Here is an 11,216-nt window from a genome sequence, read left to right as displayed (position 1 = left end):
TTTTCATTTTTTGCAATATAACGAGATCTATAGGCGAATAAAACACGACTTGATCGAGTACGATTATGGTGGTGATGAGCTTGAGATTCCGCAAGGCTTCACCCTCAAGACAGTCGCAATTTAGTAAGTATATCGCTTGGAAATACTTGGAAAAAGTACGTTTTCGTAAATGATACTGATTTGACTACCAAAAGCAACCCCAAAAGAAGATGCATCTCAAGAATTGGTCGAGTTCCAGTGGAAGATGAGGGAGGAGGAGGTACAGGACATGCAGCAGATTTGATACAGCACCATTAGCAAGGCCCCTCCCTTAGGGGAAACCCCAACCCCCCGGGCCCCGGCGGCCTGAAGGAATAGAATATCTCGTACGCTGGAGAAGCGGTAAGAAACTTTATAGAAAGCATGCAAGAACTGGAGCGATCACTTACACTCCTCATTGAGCCCCCTGCATACGAGATGTGGTTCGTCAAATGAATGTATGATTAGCACAGTGTGTAAGATGAGTTGGTCCAGGTAATTCTTGAGTGGAGCCCCGCACAGTTTGCAGCAGGAAAACGCACGTGGTCAACGACATGTTCAAATTTGACGGAGTAGTGCATCCCATCATCGATTCGCAATTTCTCTGGTAGAAGGGCGCAGCGCCCTCGAACGAATTCAATGATGAGAGCCCAGGCACTGGGGCTGTCGAGGATAGTCCGCCACTACTCTCAAGCGCCCAAATCACAATCGGCACTCTGGGGGCAATTCAGCATCGTCTTGTCGCGCAGCCCGTCTAAGGTACGGCCACATTGCAGCCTGAACATTGTCCCATCAACGGTTATTGATTACCCCTAGTCCTCCGCTATTCGAGAACTGGTTCAATATATAGAGAGCCGGAAGAGCTTCTCCAAGCACCTTCCATATGATGGAAGAAGCTCCTTGGTAGTACTGGCCTCCAAAGACCTTGCAAGCTGGCTGGAGGACCCCGACTTCATACCAGAACTCCTAAAAAGCCTCCGACCTAGGGAACCGCCGTTGAACACCTCCAAAAAGCCCGGCGCTCGGCTGAAGAGGCCGACAGTTGATGTCCTGTCGGGTGTCATGGATGGCCTCGTGCCGAAGTCTCCCAAAGGCAAACCGAAGTCTGGTTTGGCGTTCCTGGTCGGGTCTCAAGGCTTGTTGCCTGGTCTTTGGGACAAGGAAGCCCCAAATCCAGCACCAAAGGCAGAAAAGTCGGCTTCCATATCATTTTGCGCAGCTTTCCCCGGTAGACCTTCCAATTCCGGGGTCACCTTTCCACTGGCGAACACGATCTTCGTGAATGGCCGACGGTCGACTCTTACCGCGACTCGATACACCAAGGACGAGGAGACTGACTCGTGGTATGGCAGCACGCCACAGAGCAAGGTTCACCAAAACATAGAATTCTCCTCCGATCAAGGGCCTCTGTTTCAGCCAACGATACCATTGTTAGCGCTGACGACCCCACGAAAGATTGTCTCGGGTTTGGGCAACATTGTAAAACTAATCGAGATAAAGGGAGTTTCCTCGCCCGCCTCGACAGATCTTGAGGTTCGCATCCCTCACGTCATAAATTACAGATCCGAACGAGGCTACGATTTTGCAAAGCGTCCGTTCGGCGTGTGGGCAGTTGTCGTTCCAGAAGAGGTCATGCAGACTGGCCTCATGAGGAACTTGAAAATATGGGCTCGTGGAACTGGGAGTACGGAGCCCTTATTCGAAGAGATTATAAAAAACCTACAATTGCTAGGCGTGTTTGACATGCGAGTTTACAGAGTCTGTGAGTTGGACTATCTTTTCCGGGTCTCGTCCTCTTTTTATGTACTAACGGGTCACCGAAAGTGAGCGGCGGCGGCGGCTGGGGGGCTAAGCAAGGCCTCCTGTCGTTGGATCCAGAGACCAGCTATACAATATCCGAGCAGGACAGCATGGAGATGTTTATCAAGGCCTTCCAAAAGAAAGAAACCCTTGATGGCCCCGAGGGACCCATAAGGCCAGGGTCATATATATGGTTCGGCATCGAGCCGTATCACAGGCGCATGAAGGGGGGCGAACATTACAACCGGTCTGGCATATGGCTGGGAAGTATTGCCGCAGAGGAGGATGTCTTGGCCCCAGGAGCCGAAACCGAATCCGAATCCAAGAGCCAAAAACCCAAAAGAGAGGACAAAGAGCCACACGCAGCACAGTTCATTACGAGTGCTTTCATTGCTGCTTCCTCAGCCGGGCTTTACATGAAGCTGGATACTCCAGGGTACTACTCGGCCATCAAATCGTATCCCTTCACCACGAAGATCGACGTGCCGCACTCGCTGCTCTATCATCCGGGCGCTGGGCGCCTCACACGCGAGCGCGGCGAGGAAGCTGGTTCAGAGAAGACTGGCGACACTCGGTAGATGCAGATTGTACAATAGACAGAAGGTGGTTCATGGATTGTATACCTAGCCAATGCTGGCAGTCTCGTTGAGGGCACGCGGTTGCTGGTGGAATGTCAACTGTGCCTTGCGAACGTTGTCCAAGTACTCGTCTTTTCCACAGGCTTAATACGATGTGCCACACGAGCCACAAAAACCAAGCAAATAGTGTACCAATATGAAGCAAGCGGTTTGTGTTGGATCTGAATCTAGTGCCATGTACCAAGGTACTTACGTGTAGGTATTGGATATATGGGTTACTGCGTGGGTACATGGTCATGTAGGTAGTTGAGCTATTGGACGGGCGGAGCGGGCATGCTGCACGGAATCAGCTTAGCTGCCTTCGAGTTATATCCATGTGCTTGTGATCGAGGTTAGTGTTGGTGGCCCGGAAGTCCCCCTCAGCCCCATGGGCATGGAGTGAGTATAGGCCTCAAAATGGCCCCCATAGTAGCAAAGGTACTTAAGTCAGGCGGGTAGCTAGGCGGCCCCACTACTCAACGAAGCGAGCCTTTCCCAACTTCCAGCGGGAGGCTTGTGTCAGCCGCGTCCACTGCCTTCTGCTCCCAGCTCCATCCCAACTTCGAATCTCCCATCTCTGCTGTCGCTTCAACACCCGCGCAAGATGGATCGCAGCCTTGACGAAATCGTCGCTGAGAATCAGGTGAGTCGCCTCATGTCGGCCTTCACGCATCTGCCCAGATGCCGACGGCTCAAGCCTCTCGCGCACACCACCGAGAGGCACACACGTTGCTAACGACACCCTGAGCAGCAGCAGAAGCGTGACCCGCGACGCCGTGGTGGCAATGGCGGCAACGGCGGTGGCCGCCCTCGAGAGCGAGACTCGTACCCGCGTGACGGTGTAAGAAAGGCAAGGCTACCTCCCCCATTGACCCCCCTGCGCCGTCCCCGTCCCCGTCCACCTTGCATGTTCTGCACAATGGTCTTAGACTGCTGACACGGCAAGCTGCAGGTTGCTCACTCTCACCCTCACTCTCCTACGTCGAAGATACCACCACCACCCTTCTAATCGATATCTCGCGTTGCGCTCCGACGCCACCGCGGCTCCTGCGATCTCGATGGAGGGGGTGCTGGTCACCAATGCCTTGAGAATGTCCGGCTAACGTAGCGCTCTCGTTCTGCGAGACAGTCCACCAGAGACGATTCGAGGAACATGGATTCGTAGGTGGCATCTTCCGCCGAGACACGGTGCCTGCGCTGGTCTGGCTGCTGACATCAATGCTAGGGAATGGGTCCACGATAAGTTCGAGGACAGTCATTGTACGTCCTTCTGCGCCATGCGGTAGACAAATGGCCACGCTGACCATTACGCAACAGCCCATGGCCGATCTCGAAACTCGCGACGCCGCAATTCGCCGGGCCCGTCGTCCCAGTTCGTGTTCTTCCCCGGACTCATCAGGCGTCATTCATACTGACCGCACTCCAGCAACGAGACCCGAGGCACCAAGATCAAGGTCGAGAATGTGCACTATGATCTCAGCCAGGGAGATCTCAACGTAAGCTACGACCCCCCTCATCACCCCATAGTGCCCCCGGACGCTAAAAAGGGTGATCGCAGGGACTGTTCAGCAAGATTGGGCCACTCGTCAAGGTCGAGCTGGTCTACGACCGCGCAGGACGTTCGGAGGGCATCGCTTTCGTCACCTACGAGGAGTACCAAGACGCCAAGGAGGCTGTGAGGGAGTTTGATGGCGCAAATGCCAAGGGTAAGTGAAGCTCTCGGTGGCCAGACCGCTAGAGAGCGAGCTGGCTAATGATCATGTTCAGGTCAGCCTATTCGCCTATCAATCATGCCTTCAGGCCCACGCCGCAATCCCTTCGACACTGCGCAGATGCCCGGCCGATCTCTAGCTGACCGGATCACCGTGCCCTCGGGACGCTCGCGCTCCTACTCCCCTGGCGGCGACCGTGGCATTGACCGCTATATTCCGGCTGGCGGACGCCGATCACGCAGTCCCCTCCCCCGTAGACGGGGTGGAGGCAGACGGCCCGGCCAACAACGCGAAGGAGGTGGCCGAGGTGGCGCAGCTCGGGATGGAGAGCGCAAAGGACGGGAAGGGCGGGAGGGACGACCGAAGAAGACCCAGGATGAGCTCGATGCTGAAATGGCTGACTACTTCGGTGCAACGTCTGAGGCTCCGGCCGCAGCGGAACCCGCAGCTGCAGCCCAGGCTGGCGGCGATGATATCGATATGATTGAGTAAAGGATGCACGTAAGAACTTGAACTTGTCGCGGTTGGTCACCGGATGCTCAGAGGCTGTCTAGTATACGAATAAAGAATCGATGTCTCTCGGTCAAGACTCAGCTGCTACAACGGATTCATAAGTGAACGCAGGTCAGGGTTGTGCTATCGGATGACTGTCGTCACTCCTGCCGAATCCATTCACAGGAGTACTGGTTTACTCGGAGATTTTCTGTCTACCTACGCACTAACAACCATAGCGCCAATACTGTCTTTATAGTGCTTGTTCATTCTCTTCAGGGCCTGGGGCAGTATATCCCAGCCAAGCCCGCCCATCCTCTCCCCGTTTCTCATCGATCCATCGCTCGATCCTGTCGTCGTCAAAGTGGATGCCCAGCAGCACTATGCCGAACTCGTCGACGTCCTCGGGCGCCGCCTCGGCGAACAGGCGGTCCGAGGACATGCTCTGCATGAACAGCGGGCTCCGGACCCCGCCGTCCAGGGCCAGCCGCGACCACGCGTACGCCGACCCGGCGTCCCACAGCCCGCGCCGCAGCGTGACGGGCACGCCGCCCGGGCACTCGGTCCAGCCCCGCTTCAGCATCAGGTACGTGTGCTGCAGTATCTCGGCCGTCAAGAAGGCCCGCCGCACGCTCTCGAGCAGGATGAAGGCGTGCCACAGCGTCCTGGTCGTATGCGTCTGACCACCGAAGGCGCCGCCGGGGCCAGAGGATGGCGACGAGGAGGAAGCGGACGAGGGGAAGAAGCGGGCACCGCGGCCCGGGTCCGGTGGCGCGGCGAGCGAGGCCAGCAGCGAGCCGTCGCGGAACGAGCGCCCGGCCGCCGCGTGCATCTGCGCACTCCACCGGAACAGCGTGTCGACATCGCCGTCGGCCCGCGCCCGTGCGCGCACGTCGCCGTCGAACAGCCGCAGCGCCTGGTACGCCAGCAGCGCGTGCACGCGCGCCAGATGCGCCGCCACCGTCAGCCCTCCTTCGCCGCTGCTGTGGTCTCCTGCTGCTGCCGCCAGCGTCTCGTCCAGGGCCTGGTCCGCGACCAGCTGCTCCGCGCGCGCGTCCAGGATCCGCAGGGCCTCCGGCGTGCTGGCGGCTGTGCGGTGCTTGTACGTCGTCACTGCTGTATAGGCGTCTTGCACTGGGTGATGAGGAGAGTCAGTGGTTTGTATCTGTGAGAAATGGGAAACGTTGGTGTTAGGTGCCATTCTGGCAGAATCAAAATGGCCAGGCCAGAGATTGAGTATCAGGAGGGTGAGATACTCCTGCTATGCATTGTACTACATGAGATCAAGGGACATGGGCTACTCACCGCAGCGCGGCATACCACCCTGGTATACGGCACAGTACAGCTGCGGGTGGATGAGCGGGTTGCTAGGCTCCGAGACCCAGGCGAAGAGCCAGGACCGCACGCTGGCGATATAGGCGTGCAGGCTAGACTCTGGCTGCTCGCCCGCGGCGCTCGGGGTCGTGTGCTCGATCACCCACGTCGAAGGCTGGAGGAACCAGGGTGATGGGGAGTCGGCCGCCGCAGAGCCGCCGCTGGAACCACGAAGAAGGGGAGGCGAGCTGGCGGATAAGGAGCCCTGGCCGGGCCACTGAAAACCGGGGGTGGCTTCATCTAAGAACAGGTCGTCGGACGGGAGGTCCAGGAGCGAGTAATCGAACCCGATGTCCTCGATGAAGAGCGAGGCGGCCGCCGAGCTGCAACTATTATTGGGCACGGCGGCGGCGTTGCGCTAGCTTCCGCTTCTGGCAAAACTGGTGCCACCTCGGGGGCGGGCCTCCGCGCGGGCGGATACTCGCAGCGCATGCCGCGGTCGGTGCAGCGTCTACATGACGGGGTTTGTTTTGTACATTGCCTTTTCGCTTTAGTGCAGCGCACGCAGGCCCGACGCCAGGCGGCCGGCATGGTGGCCGGGGTTCTTGGGTTGTCTGTCAAAGGCTGTCAAATGAAACTCCACCCAAAGGTTCTTATTCATGGCCTGGCAGTGCCATTGCTTGATGACTTAGAGGTCTGGAGGTGTGTTTCCCTTCGCGTTCACCGGATGTCAGCACCGAACTGCCTTGCGGAAGCCAGGCGGACTTTTGTGGGGCCGACCTCGCGGAGCACCGGTATAGAACCAATAGCGGTTGCGGATTCTTTCAGGAGACAGCCGCAAAGGCTACCTATAGTCCCGCTCACGCTTTGTAGTGTGCTTACAGATCCGGTCCTTTCGGGCCTGGCAGTGCCAAAGTCCACCTCATGCTGGCTATCAGCCTCAAGTGCGTTTAGACACCTGGGTTTTCCCTTTGAATGGCGCCATGGAGCTGCTCACTAATACACAGAGGCTAGCAACCTGGAACTTGATATATAATAGAGATCGGAGCATCTAGACATTCGCCGTGTAGATGATTCCCATGACTACCCTCCCTCAGCATTATCCTTTACTTCACTTTGAAGACACCAGCAAGATGGGAGGGTCAGATTTCACCACCAGTTTCCACAAGAAGCCGTATGGTGCAATCTCCCCACTGCGCGCCGAGCTGTCGCAGACCGGCAGGGTAGTCCTCATTACCGGTGGAAACGCTGGTATCGGCTACGCAGCTGCTCGAGCATTTGGCCAAGCAGGTGCTTTGAAGGTGATTATCACGGGTCGCCGAGCCGACGTCACCAAGGCAGCGGCAGAGGCATTAGGGAATGATGTTGCATCACAGTCTGCCGGGACCACGGAGTTCATCGCAGTCACCTGCGATATTGCCAGCAGCTCTGATGTCGAGCGCCTTTGGACAGACCTCAAGGCTAAGGGCGTGATCGTCGATGTGCTCATGCTCAATGCGGCGGGCATCTCAGAGATCAAAGGTATCCTCGCACGGGGCACCGATGGCATCTGGGACGATTATAGCATCAATGTTCGCTCCCAGCTACAAATGACTGAGCGCTTCTATAAGCAGGATGATGGGGGCAATGGATCTTGGAAGGTATGTCCTCCCCTTCGACGTGATTCATCTGTCCTTTCTTCCCCGTCCTGAAGCAGAGATGTTGCTTGGAGGTAAAAGACGGTGCTGACATCAAGAACGTAAAAAAAAGTCTTTGGTCATGGTTTCGACCCTGGGCATTCACGACTGGGAGGCTGCGGCACAACGTCCAGGGTATGGGTTGACCAAGAACGCCGGGACACTGGCCATGCAGCTCATCGCCGCGGAGACACGGCCGGAGAGGATGCAAGTCGTCAGTTTCAACCCGGGCCCCGTCTTCACAGAGAACGCGAAGGTTGCGGGATACACGGAGGAAGATTTTGCTTGGAATGATCGTGAGTGGCCCTGGAAACAGTACTTGCCTATATGCCTTGACCGGGCCTGGCTAACGCAGCCCCGTACAAAGCAAACCTTCCGGGCCAGTTTGCCGTGTGGGCGGCCTCGTCAGAAGCTCGGTTCCTCCACGGGAGGTTCGTCTGGACGGAGTGGGACGTGGACGAGTTGAAGCACGGCAAGATCCGGAGCAGGATTGACGAGGACCCGGCATATCTGCGGATAGGTGTGATCGGTCTGTGATTGCGAGCGGGCCGTCGATCGTATGGGGTGTTCAATGTATGTGTTCATCAATCGATCACCACAGACATCCAATCACTCGCTTTGATATGAGGTGGATGTGCATATCCGTGGATACCCGGGCCACCGACAATGCTGATTGCGGCGGCACTTGCTTGCCTCGCAAAAGCCAGAGAGCCCAGACTTTGGCTCACATCTCGATAGCGCACTGTATGTATGCAATAGCCGCGTTACAGAGTGACAAGCGTTGGTGTATCCGCCTCAAAGAGTCTCCTATTTCTGTCGTCCTAGAGGCGCGGGCCGATTGCCACTAAAAGGTTCGTCGTTATAAGTCAAGACTCGAGACGACCTGGGCGCATGTCGGTGGTGTTCAAATTTCACATGCCCCGACTCAGCGGACCCCTAGTGGGCTCTAGCGTTTTCTTAGCGGGGTGCCCCTGTCCCACGGCAGCGACTGGCGCCTGAATCGTCAAGTCAAGCATTCGGCCAAATTGGACCCTGGGAAAGGTAATTGATCTCGTGCCTGGCGTTCTCTCTCCGCCCGAGGCGTGGACAGGCCGCAGCACAGGGCCGTGAAAGGGGAAGGGGGGGCGGCTGCGAGCCAGATGAGAAGAGAGAGCGGCAGCAGCAGCAAAGGCCTCGGGTCTGCTGAGTCGTTGGATTGCTGCTCGGTTTGCTTCCGTCTTGCCGGGCTGCCCATTCTCTCGATGAGCCTTGTCAAGCCGTCGAGCCGTGGTGGTCCAGTGGGCGCGCGGTGTACCACACGCACAGCAGGCTGCCGTGTGCACAGGACCAGCCGGTCTCCGTCTAGGCCATCCCCCTCACTTGGCGGACGTGGGCAAGGTTGTCTGCAGCTACCCCTGGCCCGAAGCCTGGGTGTGCTGGGTTTTCGCGTCCCCCAATTCTCCAAGCTGCGCAATGGAATTGGTCCCTTGATTCGGCTGATCTTGGCCCTGCTGCACCTATCCCCTGAAGGCAATGACGTCCGTTGTGTCTCGCCAGCCTTTGTCGGGTTTCCGTTTCCTGTAGAACCCACCAGACGTAGAATTGTTTTTCTCATTCCTGCCCGGGTCACTGTCCCGAGACCGAATCTACTTTCCAGTGCGCAGCGACCTGCCTGTGCCATCTAGCGGTGTAAATAAAGTCTTAAGTCCCGCCAGCACCCGACTGCAGAAGCACCCCTTTCCGCATCCGGCGAAGAGTCTCGAGACCTTCTCTTCCGACCTCAACACCCACCTCCCACGATGTCTCCCGGCCACCTGAACGGGGACACGAACGGCGTCGTGGGCCATGTCCGCTTCATCTCGCTCGAGTACGACCACGCCAAGTCGGACGCCTCCGCCCTGCGTCTTGTCACAGAGCTGCGACCCGAGTGGAAGACCCCCGAATCCAAGATTGAGTTTGTGCGCTTCACCGAGGGAATCACCAACACCCTGCTGAAGGCCGTCAACCGGAGGGAGGGCCTGTCGAAAGAGGAGATAGACAACGATGCCGTCCTGCTGCGTGCCTATGGGCACGGCACCCAGGTTCTCATCGACCGCCAGCGGGAGACCCAGAACCATGAGCTCCTGATGAAGTATGGGCTCGCGCCCGAGCTTTTGGCCAGGTTCAAGAACGGAATGATGTACAGATATATCAGCGGAAAGGCAACGATGCCAGACGACCTGAGGAAGCCTGCCATATACGTCGCCGTCGCCAAGCGACTCGCACAATGGCACGCCACGGTGCCTTGCTTGCCTTCAGTGCCCCTGGAGAGTAATGGGGTGAACGGTAGCACAAACGGCACCTCCAACCCATCCATAGACTTTGTGGCGCCTGGGAAACCACCACCAAACGTGTGGACGGTGATGCAGAAGTGGATCTTGGCCCTCCCAACCAAGACGGATGCTCAACGCGAGAGGCAATCCCAGCTTCAGTCAGAGCTGGCGAAACTGATCGAGGACCTAAGCCAGCGACCTGGGTTAGGAAAGAACGGCGTAAGTCTTTTATTCTTTCTCCGACGAATCGCGTAGAGCGGATCGCTAATACCATACATAGCTGGTCTTTGCTCATTGCGATCTACTGAGCGGAAACGTGATCGTTGAGCCCAAGGGAGCGACCAACGGGCAGAGCTCACCGGTGTCTGTGAACTTCATCGACTACGAGTATGCAACGCCGTCCCCGGCGGCATTCGATGTGGCCAACCACTTCGCCGAGTGGGGCGGTTTCGACTGTGACTTCAGCGTGTTGCCGACCCGCGCGCAGAGACTCGAGTTTATCCGGGAGTACATCCGTTCGTACTTCAGCCTGCTGCCCGAGTCCGAGAGGGCGGCCGGCGTCAGCGAGGAGGAAGAGGTGAAGAAGCTCTTCGACGAGGTCGACATGTTCAGGGGCCTGCCGGGATTCTACTGGGGCATCTGGGCGCTGATCCAGGCCGAGATATCGCAGATCGACTTCGACTATGCATCGTACGCCGAGATCCGACTGGGCGAGTATTGGGCGTGGAAGGATGAGGTCTCTGGTGCGAGGGCCGCCCAGGGCAAGGAGCTGCCCCTGCGGGAGAAGCGATGGGCTCAGCCAGAGTAAAGGGGCGGGTTTGTTTGGATGGAACTCTTTGCGCTGGCGACTTTCCGCTTGCACACAAGTCAGCACCAGATACCACTGCTTTTGCACCGTTTCAAGCGTTGCGCTTGGATGGAAGCATCATTGAACGTATATACAAACCAAAGAACGAGACAGCTCCTACGCCCGGGGGGGAGCGTTTGCATGGACACACATTTCAACAGGGTGCTCCGGGCCTGGAAGATAGACTTACTTAACGTATACCTAATTGTAGTAAGCGCCCAAAGTGGCATCATAAAAACGACTGCCATCCTTTGCGTGAAGACGGGGGCAATCGTCGCGCGGCGAGGCGCGGCTCTCAGGAGTGGTCATGCATGTCTATATCGTGGCTTGTAAATGGTAGAAATTGGTTTAACAGCTATGGCACTGGTATCGAGAATGCAGAGCGAGCCCGGGCCCGCGAAACACCGCTTGAAAAAATGTCTGTTGTCATCGCCGTATCAAACAGCAAT

General features: G+C 57.2%; 5 protein-coding genes across 5 annotated transcripts; 4 read left to right on the top strand and 1 right to left on the bottom strand.

Moving 5' to 3' along the window:
• Positions 1–660: 660 nt before the first annotated feature.
• JN550_012754 (uncharacterized protein) lies at positions 661–2,396 on the top strand (the record flags this gene model as incomplete). The annotated part of the gene is made up of 3 exons (XM_049311265.1): positions 661–777; positions 835–1,780; positions 1,843–2,396. 3 exons carry the CDS (start codon positions 661–663, stop codon positions 2,394–2,396), a joined length of 1,617 nt encoding a protein of 538 aa, XP_049165321.1.
• A 643-nt stretch (positions 2,397–3,039) lies between these two features.
• Positions 3,040–4,639, top strand: JN550_012753 (uncharacterized protein; the record flags this gene model as incomplete). Its single annotated transcript, XM_049311264.1, has 8 exons — positions 3,040–3,078; positions 3,187–3,276; positions 3,565–3,596; positions 3,661–3,695; positions 3,753–3,807; positions 3,862–3,931; positions 3,994–4,141; positions 4,203–4,639. 8 exons carry the CDS (start codon positions 3,040–3,042, stop codon positions 4,637–4,639), a joined length of 906 nt encoding a protein of 301 aa, XP_049165320.1.
• A 253-nt stretch (positions 4,640–4,892) lies between these two features.
• On the bottom strand, positions 4,893–6,544 carry JN550_012752 (uncharacterized protein; the record flags this gene model as incomplete). The annotated part of the gene is made up of 3 exons (XM_049311263.1): positions 4,893–5,773; positions 5,945–6,371; positions 6,518–6,544. 3 exons carry the CDS (start codon positions 6,542–6,544, stop codon positions 4,893–4,895), a joined length of 1,335 nt encoding a protein of 444 aa, XP_049165319.1.
• A 542-nt stretch (positions 6,545–7,086) lies between these two features.
• Positions 7,087–8,166, top strand: JN550_012751 (uncharacterized protein; the record flags this gene model as incomplete). Its single annotated transcript, XM_049311261.1, has 3 exons — positions 7,087–7,593; positions 7,703–7,925; positions 7,997–8,166. The coding sequence occupies 3 exons, from the start codon at positions 7,087–7,089 to the stop codon at positions 8,164–8,166; spliced, it is 900 nt and encodes a 299-aa protein (XP_049165318.1).
• A 1,241-nt stretch (positions 8,167–9,407) lies between these two features.
• On the top strand, positions 9,408–10,728 carry JN550_012750 (uncharacterized protein; the record flags this gene model as incomplete). Its single annotated transcript, XM_049311260.1, has 2 exons — positions 9,408–10,139; positions 10,201–10,728. 2 exons carry the CDS (start codon positions 9,408–9,410, stop codon positions 10,726–10,728), a joined length of 1,260 nt encoding a protein of 419 aa, XP_049165317.1.
• Positions 10,729–11,216: the final 488 nt, after the last annotated feature.

This window comes from Neoarthrinium moseri (assembly GCF_022829205.1).
Source record: "Neoarthrinium moseri strain CBS 164.80 chromosome Unknown scaffold93_Wmoseri_CBS_16480, whole genome shotgun sequence".
Taxonomy (NCBI): domain Eukaryota; kingdom Fungi; phylum Ascomycota; class Sordariomycetes; order Amphisphaeriales; family Apiosporaceae; genus Neoarthrinium; species Neoarthrinium moseri.
This window is presented reverse-complemented; position numbering and strand designations above follow the sequence as displayed.